Source organism: Strix aluco, chromosome Z (assembly GCF_031877795.1).
Source record: "Strix aluco isolate bStrAlu1 chromosome Z, bStrAlu1.hap1, whole genome shotgun sequence".
NCBI lineage: Eukaryota > Metazoa > Chordata > Aves > Strigiformes > Strigidae > Strix > Strix aluco.
In genome coordinates, this window is record NC_133971.1 from 45,385,090 (window position 1) to 45,402,168 (window position 17,079).

The 17,079-nt window shown below is 39.1% G+C and overlaps 1 protein-coding gene across 3 annotated transcripts in view; it reads right to left on the reverse strand.

Annotated features, from left to right (window-relative positions):
• Positions 1-2,395: 2,395 nt before the first annotated feature.
• Positions 2,396-17,079, reverse strand: part of GRAMD2B (GRAM domain containing 2B) — a 34,161-nt gene continuing 19,477 nt past the window's right edge. Inside the window, exons 6-14 of one of the 3 annotated variants that reach the window (XM_074811956.1) lie at positions 13,769-13,864; positions 12,711-12,782; positions 12,512-12,592; positions 11,739-11,850; positions 9,932-10,054; positions 9,655-9,742; positions 9,124-9,225; positions 7,260-7,353; positions 2,396-3,665 (exon numbers count right to left, since the gene is read on the reverse strand). In XM_074811956.1, coding sequence (XP_074668057.1) covers positions 3,630-3,665; positions 7,260-7,353; positions 9,124-9,225; positions 9,655-9,742; positions 9,932-10,054; positions 11,739-11,850; positions 12,512-12,592; positions 12,711-12,782; positions 13,769-13,864 — 804 coding nt within the window. In that variant the 3' untranslated portion in view covers positions 2,396-3,629. Of the gene's footprint in view, positions 3,672-7,259; positions 7,354-9,123; positions 9,226-9,654; positions 9,743-9,931; positions 10,055-11,738; positions 11,851-12,511; positions 12,593-12,710; positions 12,783-13,768; positions 13,865-17,079 lie in introns of all 3 variants that reach the window. The other 2 variants (XM_074811955.1, XM_074811954.1) reach the window with 2 other exon arrangements.

Sequence of the window (17,079 nt, forward strand, 5' to 3'; positions counted from 1 at the left end):
GAAGCCACCAGAAGGAAAACTAGAAGGTTTAAAAAATAACTATGTATGTATCAGTGAAATGCCTATATTTTGGACAGGAACAGTTACAGGCATCATAACATTGTATTAAGCGCAGGGAATAAACTCGTAAGTGCTGCTGAGTTAGTGCACACAGTGTACATTGTTTTATTATATGCATTTGACAGATTTTTTACTAAAAATCCAGGAAGGCTGCTGATAAATGGAATAACTTAAGAGACAATTAAATGAAAATTACTGGCATATATTTTGGTGTGGCTGTTCACTGAACAGCAGGCTATCATGAAGCTCTACAATTATAAAATTGTATTACACTGATTTTATAACCCAAGAAAGCAAAAAACCCCATCTTTTGTAAAGCCTCATTACCTGCAATCATGTTTAGCAAAAACCTCCATTGCATTCAAACCACAAACCTAACAGTATCAAATGAGATTAGCCAATTTTCCCACTTGAGAAAATTTGCATGTCAGACTCAGATATAGTCTCACCAGGCAAACTGAAAGCAGGTGCTGGCAAAATCCTTTCAAACATTATTCCTCTGCTGTTTACAGAAGCACACAGGCACTGAGCACAAAAGGAACTGTTTGCTCAGTTTAACTGTTTGTTCAGTTTTCTGCCTAAATAGCTAACTTTTCCATGATCTTTATTGCACATCACACCTGCTCTGTAAATGCAAAATCTACTACGTTCTTGTGAGTAACACCTCACTAGCAGCTGCAGCTGAACCAGCTGAGCAATATAGCCTGCAAAGGCCTGGATAACAGCAACCTGGAGATTTATTTGGCATTTGCCAGCTGACTATTAGGTGGAAACTTGGAAATAAAAGTGCAGGCACAGCAGGAAGCAGAGAGCATTACTATATACCTGCATGAAGTTTCAGGTGAAAGCAGTGATAGTAGTGATAGTATTAAATTCAAGCACACAGAAAACTGTTTGTCCTTTCTGCAGATGCTAATGGGAGTTACCACCTTTCATGTTCTGCTGAGAGGGGACTTTTTATTTCCCCTTTTTAGAGTGCTAGCTGCATCCTTCACACCAACAGTATCAAAAATGTGATACCCCTCAGTCCAAGACAGTTGGTACTTCCCTCCCAAACAGGACTGGGGCAAACCCCTCCTCTTCAGTCACAAGATTGAATCACAGGATTGAAACCACTCCACTGACACTTCTAAACTTTGTCCCCACAGGGTCTTACGTGGGCTCTGTCTCCCGGTTTGGAAGTACTGCAGTACTACACATTGCCCAACTATGCACTGACTTCTGAACAGCATGACATCCTCCTCCTCCCTCTAGGAAAAGGAGTGAGGGCACCAACAGAAGAGCAGAGAAGAGGTGACCGAATTGCATCACTGAGCTGATGGGACCAGAGAGTCACAAGCACTAAGCACCAGTTCTTTCTTTGGTGTGTAACTTGTTTCTCCTCCATTTGAAATACTGTTACACCTTTGTCAAGACTTGCCCACTCTAGCATGCTGCCTGAAGGGGCTAAAGGGCACCATCCACCTCTGATTACTCATTCACTCTGGTAATTATTTTGTTCGCTTATGGCTAATGATAACGGGTTAGCCTGCCTGCTTTACATAAGACACATAACAAATATTCTCTCTCCCCCCTTCTTTTCCTATAGCAAAGCATATCCTTGTTGATGTAACAAGAGTGACAGGCTAACACAGTTCAGCCGCTGGATATAATCAATTTTCCTTGAAGTTCCTTTGATAAAGGTGACTTGTGGCATCAATTTTTAAACCATAAACAGAACTACAGACTTCTGGTACTGATACAGAATTAAAGGGAGGGAAGTAGAGAAGGGAAACAATGATGTCAGAGTCCAAAACGTTGCATAAGCTGTGTAACTGTGGAAGAATAGGAAAAAAGATGCAAAAAGAAGAAAACAATCAACTTATTTCCATAGTTTTCTTGTGAAACTAGGTTTTCCAATAATCTCATGACAGCTAAGGAAAGGCAGAGACTGCAATATGGAGAACAGGCAAATCTCACACATTTCTGACAGACCATGCTCAGATGGTATCTTGAGCCAGGCAGGCACATTAGAGAGCAGAAAGGGCTCTCTAAGCTGTCTACTACTCATCCAACATCCTTCAAGGACAAATCCCTTAAGAAAACTATTAAAATTTCCTCAAAACTCTAGGTGTCAAATTTGCTCCTACTGTTCTGTCACTGCAGTCTGGGAAGACCTTGAGTGCAGCTGAGTAAGAGGAAGCACATCAGCAGGGTAGAGTTCTGAACCCTTGGTGTTGGGCACTGGGGTTTGCACAAAGTTCATACCATGAGTATGAGCCTCATGATCGTGAGTATCATGTTTGACTAAAACTGATGGATGGAACTGAGTTGATCCAAATTATAGTACCGAGTCGCTTGTTTTAAAAAAGTTTATTTAAACAAAGTAGGTACATTTCACAGAAATGGTTACAAAATGCATAGCATATCATGAACAATACTGTTACTTTACAGATACTAGTTGTTATTATCCTAAATATTGTTTTTTAAAAACTAAACAGCCTGCTTGGTGAATCAGAAGCTAAAATCCCCAGTTATCCCATCTTAGGCACTATGGAAAAAAAAAAAGTATGATGTAACAAAGCAGGTGTCCACTTTTTCATTCACTCTACTGATTGTTTGTATTGCTGCATCATTAATTTGCCAGTTCCTATTATGTGGAAATATCCAGTCCCTGCAGTCACATACCAAGACTACATTTCCATCAACTGGAACATAAATTGCACTTGCTCAGTCGATCAAAAGCCCATTCAACTCCAAGGAAAACTGATTGAGGATCTTCACACCAATTAACTTAATGGACAGAGACCATATGAGTGGACAAAAAAATTAGCAGTTTTTCTAAGTTGTGCAGATATGTCACACCCATACTGCTATTTGTAAGCAACTTGATTGTAAGTTGGCAAGTCCATACATATTTCAAGCTTGACTTCAATGGAAATTGAATGCCCAGCAGAAACAGACCTTACCCTCTCAGTGGTGATGCAATACCACAAAGTGGAATTGAGCATTTTTACAGCACCTGAGGACTAAGCACACCTCACACATTCAGAGCTTCATACAGCCAAATCTAGGTGTCTGTTTTCTGATCTTTGGGATGCCAGGGCACAAAGAAGTAAAAATGAAGAGCACAGCACCAATCCGTAACCATAGCTGAGACAGAAACCAGCTCATTCACACAACACTTCAGCACATGATTCATGACTGAAATTCTTCCCATTTACACTTCTATGAGAATAGGCAGAAAGCAAATGCTGAGGTAAAAGGGACCGCACCAGGTTTGCACTGGTGTAAGCAAGTCTAGAATCAAGCAAGCTATAAAATCCATTAATTCACACACAATAGAGATGGAAAAATCCCCTCATTTTCAAAACATTGATACATGTCAATCAAAACATGTATGTTTTCAAAACACAGATACATGCTCAAGAATAAACTGACTTTCTGCATTATAACATGAGCTTTACAGTAGTTTAAGCTTGGCTTGGACTGAAAATAAAGAAGCTTGAACTCTGACCAGCAGAGCTCCTTTGGAACTGTTTGTCAAGAGAGAAGAATGAGGTCTGAAGCACTCCAAGAACATCAATGTTTCATTCACCCTCTTCAAGTAGTTTTTGTAAGTTGTTCTGTATCTTAGAAAAAAAAAGAGAGAAAAATAATTGGGAAGCAGGAAGTGTTATACTGCATTTAAAAAAAAAACCAATCAAGACATACCCTTCCATATACTCTGTGTCACAACTATTCACACCAGTGGTATTCATGTTAAACATTTCCTGCCCTAGAGTCAAATGAAACGTCTAGATATGATCAACCAGCAGCACACTTAGCTTTCATATTATGAGTATCTCCTGCAATTTCCTCCTATAGATTCTCTCCTTCATTAGGTATGAGAAAATATGATAGAAAAAAGTAAGAGCTGGAAAAAAAGGGACAAGTAACCCAATTATTTTGAACTTGATCAAAACCCAATAAAAGCCTCAAATTTCAAAGTTGCAGCTCTTAGGTTTAAGTGGATAATTCAAATAGTTTTTTAACAGCTTCAGCTATACAGCCAGCTATGATGTGTGCACAGCAAAATAAGGTCTTCTAACCATTAGCAGACATGTCCCATTTGCCAGATTTTGTGTCTGATTGTGGGTTATCTTCTCTCAGTTACACTTAAGGCGATGCCAGCCAGTTGCATCCTCAAGGATGATTTGTGCAGACCTATTTTACATAGCCTGTTTATCTACCCTTCATCTCCTTGTCCTTAAAAGCAGACAGGGGGGAATATAGTGGGTCACATCCCCTGGGACACGTGCTTTCTGTATCCTAGTAACTAGCAGTCACTGGCTACAGAAGGTTTGATCACAGCTACTTTCAGGCTTTGAGGATCCACTGTACTTTCTGTTCAAAGATACCATTTAATCCTGCCTCACGATTTCTAGCCCAGATGCACACCTTTTTCCAAGAGGGACATTTTGGGGAAAGAAAAACAGTAGGAAGCACCTAATTTTATGAGTCACTTAATGCATCCACAGGAATTTCCTTTTAACAACCTACCTTAGAACAAGGGAACAAGTAACATTAGGCCATGTTTTCCCTCCCCCAATTTAACACTTTATCCTCTGTTAAAATGCACCATGCCTATCAACCTAGTAAATACACTTAAATGTCAAAGCAAAATTCTGCTAAACCATGGTAATTTCTCAGCTCCAAGTATGAAGTAGAGCTTGTAAAAAATAACAAAAGTAATTGCCACATATGCTTGCACTGAACATTTTTTAACTGGAGAGTAATTTTTAACTTTTAACCTAGATAATTTCTGTGCTCTAGTTTACAATGCTGCAGTCGCACAGGAAGCGAGGGGAGAGACGACAAGTTACACTGGAACTTTTATGCTATGTTTGCTGCTGAAGCCAGCTGCAAGCAATTACTAGCACTTTTCACTAAGGCATATGAAACAGTTAAGCAACTGCAGTAACTCTGCTCAGGGAACATAAAGCTATTAGGTTTCTACCAGTTTTGCAGTACAAGAGTACGATCAAAGATCCTGTTCTAACCACCGCTCATCTAGATTAGAGAGTACCAGGATGTGGCACTATGCAGCTACAGGCAATATTCATTTATCTTGTATGCACAGCAGTTGATTGTGTCTTGAGTATTTGGCAAATACAAGGTTAAGACTTTAAGGGTCCAATCCTGTAGACACTAACTGAAAAAAACACATGACTTAAGACTCTAATTCAGGATGGAGGGTCACTTCTCTGAGAATAGCTGAATGACCTGACCATCCAGCTGCCTTTTACTGTGTGTCCAAGCACAGACTATATAAGGGAGTTGGAAAGTGCCTAGCCCTGCTGCAAAGGGCTGCTGGCTGGTTGGTTTCCCACTGAAAGGAAGTGAGGTCTCCCATGAACCATCTTGCCAGCCTGTCCCAGACAGCTGGAAAACAGTAACCTCTTAAGCCTTATCAGTAACCTAATTTGGATAAAGATTGTATGTGGTGATCATCTGGTAAGCATTTTCCCCTTGTATTCATATTGTTATTATCCAGAGCATACAGAGAGGTTATGCTAGCATTACTCTAGACTTCCACAGCCAAAGGGGTGGCTGTGATACCTCTTTCTGGCAGCCTCTGTAAAACCTATCTCACACAGGCAAACAGTGATATTAATATAATCCTAGCTTCATGCTATTTGAGAAACGTGGTTTGGGAAAAAAGGTGTTCAAAGACCTTGGCATGCACTCAGTTTTAGAAGCAGAGGCAAAAATATCCCACATGACTTAAGCACACAGGAATTCAAGTAACTTTTGGTTTTGCTCCACTAATACTTTTTTCATGTTTGGCCAGTGTGTGTTCCCAACACATAACATTGCATACACCTGTACTGGATGCAGCTGTCAAGGTTTGTGGGCAGGAGCAGTCAGGGGCTGCCCTGTGCTGAACATGGCCTTGCCAGCAGCCTCCCATGGACCCACTGCAGGGCATAGCTGAGCCCCTCAGCCAAGATGGTGGTGGAGCCTCTGGGAAATGTATTTAAAAAAGGGGAAAAACTACCAAAGAGAGAAAGGAGGAGAGTGAGAAACAGCAGAAGGAACACTAAGGTCTGAGAAGGAGGAGGGTAAGTATGTGCTCCACGGCAGAGAAGATGTCTATGCTGTAGCCCATGGTAAACCCACGCCAGAGCAGGCAGTTATTTCCTAAAGAACTGGAGCCCTTGGAGGAGCCCATGCTGCACCAAGGGGAAAATGGGGGAAGAAAGGAGCAACAGAGAGAAAAATGTTATGTACTGACTGTAATCCCCCACCAGCCCCACTTGAGGGGCAGAGATAAGGGTGAGTAGTCAGAAGCAGCATTAAGCCTGGGACAGGGGGGAGGAAAAGTGTTGTTCTATCATTTGTCCTTGTTTCTCTCTACCCAAATCTAATTTAACTGGCATTATATTAAATTGATTTTCCCCAAGTTGAGCCTGTTCTGCCTGCAATGGTAACTAGTAAGCAATCTTCCCACCTTTATCTTGACCTACAAGCTTTCTCATGCTATTTTCTCCCCCTGCCCTGCTAGGAGGAGGAGGAGGTGAGTGAGCAGCGGCTGGGTGAGTGTCTAACTGCTGGCCAAGACCAACCCACCACAACACCTAAAGCGGAAATAAGGTCTGCACACCCACTCTTGTTTTGCATAGATTTCCAATTTAAGTTGGAAAGCACATTTAGTTTTGCAATTAGAGAATGGTAAAAAGTAAAGTTCAGGTATAGGGAATTACACAACTGGTGCAGCAGCATTTGTGTTAGTGAAACAGACAGGATTCCAGCCACTTCATATGAGGTGGCTGATTACATATAGAAAGTCTGCATTGTTTTTCTTAATCAAAAAACCAAAATTCAAACAAAAGCCCCAGACAGAAAAGTCCAAACAGTAATAAAGGTTAAGTTCAGAATCTTTAGCGTTCATGGACAAAAAAAATTGAGATCATTATGTGCAATAATCACCCCTGAAGTGTCCAGTTTATTAGTATTCCTGGCTGTAAGCCTCAGCTCAAGGCAAAACATTTACACATACCAATGCTTGTACTCTGGCTAATTTACAGTCCAAAAAACAATCCTTTGTCTAGGAAAACATGCTAGCTTCTGGTATCAAATACGGGAATAACTTGGCACTTTTCAAAACAACAGACTAAGGAAATTCAGTAAGAACCTGATTAGTGCATCAGCACTTGCATTATAACACAGGAAGTTACCTTTTCCAATTTTATAAGATTAGCAGTTAATTCATCACAAAGGGCATCAGCATTAATTTGCAGATGAGATCCCAAACCTTGGCGCACTGGATGTCTGTCAAACAGAATGAAGAAGTGTGACAGAAGTGAAAAAAGAGGAAAACAGAACTGTAGATGTAGATGGGAATACAGTGGCAACATTATGAACTGTACTTGTTTACAGAAAAAAAGGCCTAAGTCACTTCTGCACTACTGACTACATTCTCTTTATGTGGTCTCATTCTCCAACAGTTTGGATGGAAAACTTTATAGCTATTTCCACTGGAATTAAGTTGAAAAGCTGTGCAAGTTCCATGTCCTGTGACTTGGCGGAAATAAAAAAAAACAACCCCTTGACAGTGTAGAAGTACACATTAGATCCTGTATCTCATCCTAGAATCAGAGCAACAGAACTTTCTCATCTAAGAGTACTTCAGAAGAGGGACACAGCGTCTTGCTAACAAAAACATGCCAAAAGTGGGAAAAAGGCTTTTGACATTGCCTAGTATTAGAGGTAGTTTGCCTCTCTCCTTGCATTATTGGTAAAATATAAATGCAAGCCTGTTTAAGATTAGAACCATTTCCATCCTATTCCTTTTTTATCAAGAACCTATCTCTGCATGCATAACAAATGCATACAAGTCCTACTGCTTTCCACAGAACACAGCTGAGAGCAGTCATTGTTCAACATGACCACAAGTGTGTTGTCAGAGTGACCTGTTTGTCACGGATAGGTCAACGGAAGCTGAATTAACAGGCACACTTATTCAAGAGCTTTGAACAGGTTTGAAACACTCTGTGGACAATTCCAGCCAGCCTTGGTACAGCTGTCTTGAATTTTATCTCCCCACTCTGTTTTCCAGCTAGTGCTTCTCCAGCTGTCAGCATTCCCTCTCATGCTGCATATGGCTGCAGGTTTCGCACTGAGACATACAAATGACTTTTGAAGCCATGTTTTACAGACCATCTCAGGAAAAAAAATCAATTACGAGAAGAGGCGAAGAGTTATTGCAAAATTTAATGCTGAATAAAGTGATTAGTATTCTCAGCAGTATGCAGTTAACTGCCTTCTGTGCTTCCTGCTAAGACAGGAGCAGGAAGCTGATGCCACTTACAGTGGCATACTGCTGTGGTGTATAACCCTGCACTGCCGCATCTCCATTTGATGCTTGCGTATTTCCTATCCATGCAACATGGAGATTAAAAAAAAAAAAAAAAATATACACAGGCAGACGACATCCATGACTCTAGCTACAGAATGGAACTATCTGTGGAACTATGACCCCTTTCCCTATTTCTTCTTCAAATACACAAAGAACCTTTCCTTGGTGTGTTTGGATTTTTTTTTATTTTGGTTTCGTTTGGTGGTGTGGGGTGCTGGTTTTTTTTTTATTTTAGGAAGACGGGATATCAGTTCTTAAAGAGAACATAGGCAGCTCAAAGCTTTAGAAAATATTATACAAGCAAGTCAGATGTGTTAGCCCAAAGATTATGAAGTACCTTCTGTCATCTTAGGCTAATCAAGTGACATTAAGACTGAAGACAAAGTTACACCTTTTCCACAGAATCATTGCTCTGGAAAGGAACTACTCACTTTAGCAGTTTACACTGAAGTTACAACTATCTGAAACATTCTCAGGGCAGTAGTACACCATGATCTATCACATTTGTACTAAAAGTCCTAAACAGAAAGCTGTGAGATGAGGCAAGTACAGATACAAGAACTACAGGACACTAAAGTATCACAAGGGCACTGCAGTATCACAGCAGTTTCTGAAGAAAACAGATGAACATGACAGATACTGGATAAGATTTTAAAACCCCAACATTTTACAGTGTGTCTTACTCCTTAAGATGTGAATCAAAGGATGTGATGGAAATAAGACGTTCCTCCAGGACACTGATTTTATATCTCATGTAGAAGGTAGAAAATATTAATACACAAACACTGTAAGAGGGAAAAATAGGGCACATCAGTTAATGGAAACTTTAGAGGTACCTGACAAATTTAATGTTGAAAGACATTTAAATTGTTACTTGTATATGTTGAATAATAAAGGTATTATTCTTAGAAACACATCAGCGGCATTCAAACAGTTAGAAAAATCTTAGCCTTGAGTATGGCTTTGCTATGTGACATGTAAAATGAACTTGCAGGTAGTTAAACTCTTAACATTTCTGGAACCAAAAGACCCTTTGCTTTTAAAAGTAAAAGACCCGTTAAGTAAGCCTGCCCAGCATTTCTGCTTCTGAAAAGTATAAAGGCCAAAATTCCCAATAATTTCCTTTTTTCAAGTGAAGCTTAGACTGTATTAATCTATATAAACATAAGAAAATAATAGTATTTTGACAATCTTGGTATTAATTGCTAACTTACAGAACTGCGTAAAATATGAGTACGTGGTTCAGAGACAAGAGCTTCTGGGACTTCACTTTGTGAAAGAACCTGAAGGCTTCGGAATGGCCTGTGAGTAAATGAACCAAGTGTTACTTTGATCAAAGCAGACCACAGCACACAAACCATGTTTTGAAGCATGCAACAGATAATATAAATAGAGGGATAAACAAGAAAGATCTTCCAAATTATGTGAACTGACATAACTATGCAAATATCTTGACTAACTCCAGCTGAAGATCTTTCCTTGACTCCTTACCATTTCGAGGACTGCTTTGGGCTTTTCCATCAGGTCCACGTTTACTGTGTGCATCTGAACGGACAGACTTTGCCTCAGTCTTGGAAACTTTCAAGTGAGTCTGTGTCTCAAGAACATGATAATCTGTGAAAAGCAAGATTTTTAATAAAGCTGAAATATGAAGTGAATGGAAACTGTTGGTAGCTTAAATTAGTCAAGTGTAGGGGAAGAGGAGGATTTTAAAAGGTGCATTTCTGGACTTGGGATAGAAAGCAGCAGTTGGTTTAGTAGCCTTAAAACAGTTTACATAGTAATTCCACATCATCACAAAATATAAAGAAGCACCTGAACTGGAAGAGGACAATATATACTGCATTTACATTTCCAGACCCTTTGAAAGATGGCAAGCTGTGCAAACTTTGAAGGTTGTCACTGAATTCCCACTCAGAAGATTATACAGACACAAAAGTAACCTCTGAAAAGGACTGAATATGCTAAAGTAACAATTCCAAAGCAACACCAGATGGAGATACTGCATTGTTACTTTAAAAAAGGAGATTATAGCTCCCTTTCCCGACTTTTTTAAATGCAGATGATGTCTTGAAAGAGATGGGACAGGAAAATCCAGACACTCTCAGTTTTGTTCATGCTTTACTTACACACCCTGGACTGCTCTAATGATGCACAAGAAACAGAATCACAAGTGACAGATGTGCTCTCCCCCACCCTGCCACTCTTTTTCCTAGGGTGATTCTTTAGCTGGATATTGGTTTTTTACTTGTGGAAAAGGAAAATGGAAAGGTTTGAAGTAGTTATTAGCCATAAGGAAGACAGACAGCAAGTTAAATCATTATTCAGAGCATTCATGTGGCAAGTGATGACACCACAATTTAATTACTGCTTCACAAACACCACCAAACAAAAACACAGAGTAAATACCAAAGATGAACGCGAATAGCCCCAAATCATACCACTGAAAAAAGACACATAGCAAAAAAAAAGTTTATTAAAAATAGCATGACAGAAAACTGCTATTAAAAAAATGATAGTGTTTCATTTAAAAGTCAAAATGGAACCCAGAGTAATAACAGCATAACAACACATTAATATGTTAATATATATTAATGGTACAGCAGAATAATACCCTAAGTTTTGCTAGTAACATTCAGCATGTGCTACATAAAACAAGTTCTGCTGTACTAAGGAACTTATATGCAGTGAGTTTCTACACAACATTCCTGCTAATTAGGTGAAGAACTTGAGGCATATGAGATTACAAACAGCAGAGTTAAGAAAGAACAACTCTGAACAGTATCTTCATGTGTCTTAACTGCAAAAAATAAAATGAGGGTTTTAAAAAACAAACCCACAAAAACACATGCCAAAAATAACTTTTTTAATGACCAAAAGCCACCACTGTACAGAATGTTATTTGTATAGATTAGAAGAAGGTAAACTGTGACTTGAACTACTTTAGAATAAGGGGTTTTGTTTGTCTGTTTTTCTTTTTTTTAAAAGCAGGAACATCTATGTGTATCTCTACTAGTATAACTAATGGGGGATGTGGGGAGCACATAGTACATGGATAAGCAACTGGAGGCAGTAGTGATAAATCGGATCCACTGCTGACCAAGTCATTGCCTGAGTCTGGATTGCAAAGGGATATAATAATGGAAACACAGTTATTGTGGCTTTGAGGAAGACCTTAAAAACCATGTCATTCTCCAGGACTGTGGAGAATGTAGATTCCACATCAGAAGGGGATTACAGAAGCAAAACTGAGAGATAACCCATTCTCATTTTCTTGGGGCCCCATGATCCCATTCACCTTGGAAGCATTCCAGCTCTGGTGTCTGTGAGCCTGTGCTGCTGGACTCTTCCATCTCTTGTCTCCGCTGCTGCACTATTCCGTCCAGATCAGAATAGTCTTCATTGAAATCCTGATGGGGAGAAAGTCACAAGAAAGCTCATCCCTGTTCTAAATCTAAACAATCTTATTTCCTCTGACCTCCCTCTAGAAACTGAACCAGCAATTACAGATTTAAAACTGTTTAACCAGGAACAATCTCTGATATCAAGATCAAGTTAGCAAAATAAGCCCTATATTATCACCAGAATTCAAGCCTCACCCCCTGACTTAAGTGAAGAGATTTAAGTCTGTATGTAAAAGAAAGACTGTTAAGTTAGACAAACTGGACAGGCATTACTAGAATTAAGACTCTGGTTGTCACATGTGACTATACAGCTCTTTCAGATGTCTGAACAGGCTCAGGAAGGACTGCAACTACAAACACTTCAAAAACTGTTCATGGCAGAGGAAGAAGCAACTTTCAGTAGAGGGTGTGGTGAAACCTGACTGCTAAAGAGAGCATACAGACCTTGGAATATATACAAAGCATATTTCTGTATGTATACTGCATGTGATCAGATCAAATTACACCTATGCTCATCATTCTCACTGCTTCCTAATGTTGAAAAACTCATGGAAGTTCTAGAAACAGATGTCATGATTTCCTTCAGTTTCCCTTCTTCAGACATTATAAGTAATACTTGCAATGAAAGATGCCATGCAACATAAGAACAAACATCTAATCCATTTACCAAGGACAGAGTTGTAGGACGATCAGCCCTGAAGCTGTTTTCTGCAGAAGAGGGATTTGGACTGTTGCCCATGCTTCTATCCTGAAAAAAGCAGCAGTGTTAACAAGGAACACTCAGAAACTACCTGCCATTTAAAAGAAGAAAAGCAGTAATACTGAACACAAAGCTACATACCGTCTTCACTCCCATTAATACTTACCTCAAGATGTCCACAGATAGATTTCAATAGCTTGTAGGTGGTATCTCTGGAGAGTAAGGAGACAAACATGTACTGGAAAACAGAAGTTCCACAACTGTTTGAGAAAAGGCCTTTTAGGAAGCTGCATCTAAATAAAACTGATAGGTGGTTTTGCTCATCAAGTAACTACTTTCAAAAACTTCATATAGCAGTAAAAACCTCCACTCCTTCTAAGCCTATGACCTGAGGTTAATCACAAGGAACAAAGAACAGGCACATAAAAGTTACCACGTTCTGCTGCAGGAGCCAGAGCATAGTCCAGATCTGTTCTTTTCTTAAAAAGACTTTGCATATGATCTTTTATCTACCCCTTTAAAAAAGAAAAAAACAAACAAACACCAAAAACCCCATAGTTATTTTTTTACAGTTTCCTGCATTCACAAAGTATCTGTGCAATGAAAATAGTCTAGTTCTAAAGCTACGCTTGGGATAATCACATTTTCTACTGATTGATGCAATGACTATTCCTGAGTATCACTGTAAGCAACAGTATTTTGTGCATCTAAGGTACTGCTGGTCAGGTAAGAGACCCAAGTAAATGAAAGAATCCTGTCAGAGCTGCCAACAAGACAGATAACCCTATGTGCATGCACTTCCAGCTGTTTCAGTTCCTCCAGTGTTACTACACAGCAGTGTTGGAGAATGGGGAATGGTAGATTACAGAGAGAAGGTGGCAACCAGAGATTCTGTTTCTTACTTTCTCATCAAGTTCTACATAGGTTTGTTCACTGCAGATCCAAAGAAAAAACACAAAGAGTTAGTAAGAGGGGGAAAAAAAAAATAGTCCTTGCCTGGCACAAGAGTGGAGGTAGAAGAAGCTAGAATCATCCCCTAAGAAACCAGATCCTCCAGGGTCCTAAGTCTAAACGCCCACGTGAGACCAATTTCTTTTGCTGTCCCAGGTGGCCGCTTGGGACTTTCAAAAATCCCTCATATTACTGCCAGTAAGTAGGGAGGGGGGAAAAAAAGTAAAAGAAAGCAGGCCAAATTCAGTAGCTTCGCCCCTTACCAGTACTTACCCTATCTGTGACTGTTGCTATGATCAGAGCATTTGGCACAAGAAGGGCGGTTTTGGTTTTCTTCAAAAGTGTCACCGAGAGCACAGGTATACTAATCTGAAACAAGATCAGTGCAGTTTTAGAGTCCTAATACATGGATAGAAATCTGCACAATCTTTTACAAGGAGCCAGCCTACCGACTGTGATAAGCCAGACCTCCAACACTCTTCATTTAAAGATTTCTTCACTATGTCTCCACTAATATTTCATATTACTATTTTTTAACTATTTTTACTTCTGTTTTTATCAGATGCCAATCCAGGCTTTCGTCTGTGTCTTCCATTCCTGGTCCCTTCCAGCTCCTACATAACTACAAGCTTAGTTCACTGTAGATCTGTAGAACAAACCAGTTTTAAAGATAGCCTTCTTTGTTTAGAAACAAAATATTTTAGAACACATGAGACAAGAGAGGCTTGTTGAAGAACGAACATAAATGTCTTCTCACTACTTAAAGGTCCTTTAGTCTGCAACAAGCAGCTGAGTAAACAGGTCATCCTTCATTAAAGATCCAATACCCACACACCCACTGGCTAACTTAAACTGATTCCTCTGCATGCCATCCAGATTTGTCTACATTTACATTGAAAAGTTCTCAGTTTTCCTTCCTGCTTTGTGTTTACATCCAAGTTCATTAGCATAATGTCTACTAAGTTTCAAAGTATTTCACTTCAGATACACTGTATGGGCTCTTCTTATTTATATTACCTGGCTTGACTTTAGTTGAATAGCCTAGAGTTTAGCGAGTTAGGCAAATATAATAATCCTGGATACTCATGATTAAGCTACATCTCCCGCTGAAAATTTCTTTGGCGCACACTGTCACAACTACCTGAGAAATCTGGAAGCACTGAATTAAAAACACATCATTGCAGAAGGAGAATGAAGCTACTCTGTGCACAGTTTCATAAAACCTTGTTAACTTTTGTTTAGAACAGCAATGCAAAGTCATGAAACAAAAAATTGTTTCAGGTAACAAAAAATGTATTTCTGTACATTAGTCCGGGTGCAAGATTGCCAACCACCGCTGAAGCATGGCTAGTCAAATATCTGCTTGTTATCTAAGGGCTAGAAACTCGCTCTTTACTTGGTACTTAGTCCTGCTAAAAAAGTGTGCTAACAGAAAACAACCAAACCAACCCAAAGCATATAATTTTAATTATTCTTAGTCCCAAACCTGTGTCTAAGAATCAGTAAATCTGGTCATCATTTGTTCTATTGAGTTTTTTATCATGTCAGCTCCATTTGTCCTGCTTCAGAAGCCGTTATCTTTCAAAAATGGGTAATTAAATAGGTCCTCCATTATACCTTTTCTTCTTAAACTAGACACTGTTATCATTCCACAAAGTTCTTGCAACACTTTTCAAAACAGCTTTTTCTGGGAGTGAGAAGGGAGCAGCTACCATGGGCATTTGATACAAAATACGCAGAATCCTCAGGTAGTCAGAACAGAATCTGCATAACTTTAAAAAAACCCAAGCAAACTAAAATAAAACCAAACCAGAAGATTTTTCAGCAGAAATCCTGCTAACAGTAATGATAAATAAAAGCAGCTTAGAAGTTTTCTAACTGGTTCAGTTCACCTCAAAGAACTTTAAATCAGAGATGTTAATGGCATTCTACTGCATGCTATTTTGATGGATAACATTACTGTAATCAAGACCAAAGTGCACTTAACTGGGATTAAGTATTGCTTAGTGCACTGTTACCCTAGCATTAGATTAAAATGGTAAAATCACTGCAAAGTACATTCTTTATATCTGGAGTAATAATTATTTCAGGAAAACAAGGTTTACCTGCAGGCAACTTGGAAAGCAACTAAAATATGTAAGATAATGCTTAGCTCCCAGAAAGACTCAAGGCAAATATAGCGCCAAAACAGAACTACCTGGAAAGACAGTGATGTTTTTCAAACCTATTCAATCCTGCAGAAGCAATCTTTTACTTCTGAATATGCACAGTGTTTACACTGAAGACTCAAATCTTCTGACTTGCATGGTTATTCCCTCCACCAAAGCTTTCAACAAAAAAAATTTCTGCAGGTAGAAGAATCCATGTTGAAAAATTTATTACAACATATAGACCTGCTATTTCTCACAATAAAACACTTTATCACTAAGCTTAAATTGTTTTACAAGTTCTAAGCAACAGAGGTTTTGCGTCTTGGAAACTCTGTCAGTGTATCTGACTGTTAAAAACGTTCCTCTTCCTGTCAAGCTTGATTTCCTCCTCCTCCTCCCATTACATTATTTTTCATTATATCCTCACTTTTCCTGCTTTTTTGTTGACCGTATTCCTAAAAACTTGTGCCTGCTGTATGTGATTGAACAAACCTTTAAGTGTGTATTGCGGAGGTAGGGGAAGACAGCTGGAAGTAAATGATCAGGCCTATCCCCTTCACTCTTAATTTTCCTGCAATGTGTTCTGAAAACAATGACCCAGAATTGAATAATTTGGAATATCACTGTAGTCACATTTACAGATCCTGTCTACTGAACCCTATCTTGTAACATGCTTTCCCTTTTCATCATATACATAAATATGTATATATTCCTGCATTTAAAACCCTGTTGACAAAGACCATTTCCTAGTACTACACCATTGTCATTCTGCATCTATTTTCCCAGGTTTTTCTAGTCTACTTTGTAGAGTTCGGCTAGATTTTGTATACATTTAGCTTAGTTTGAATTAGAAAGCTGTCCCACAGTTTTGTCACATTTGTTCATGGTGAACATGAAATTGCTAGTACAGCAGCTTCAATTTTAATGAAGCTAACTGCCAAGATAGGCTGTTACTAATTATGAATGATGGTATCCAACCATTTGTTGATCTCCTTTGTGCCACATGGCTTTCACCGACATACACACCATCCGCATTAATGTACCACCTACGACTACTATCCAGTTTCTTGTGCTAAGCAGTAAAACACAATAACCCATAAGGTCACTATGAACAATATGTTGTTAATAATTTTAAGAATTCTTTAAACCTATTCCACCTTCTTAAAAGCCCTCTCAAAGATAAATGTTGTTTCATCAAAATGGTTGACAGCAGAGAAATGAGATACGGTCAACTCCTAAACTGGTTTCAGCACCCAATTCACTGACAAAGGGTCTGGATCTAATCAGGAACTTTGCTCAAGGAAGTACTCGAGAAAGAAGCCAAAGAAATCCTTGCAGCAAATCGAGCTGTTTCCCAACAAAAGCTCAAAAACAAAGCAAAGTTTATGTAAACAAAACCACTCCAAAACCTCCAAATAACAGAACCAGAACACA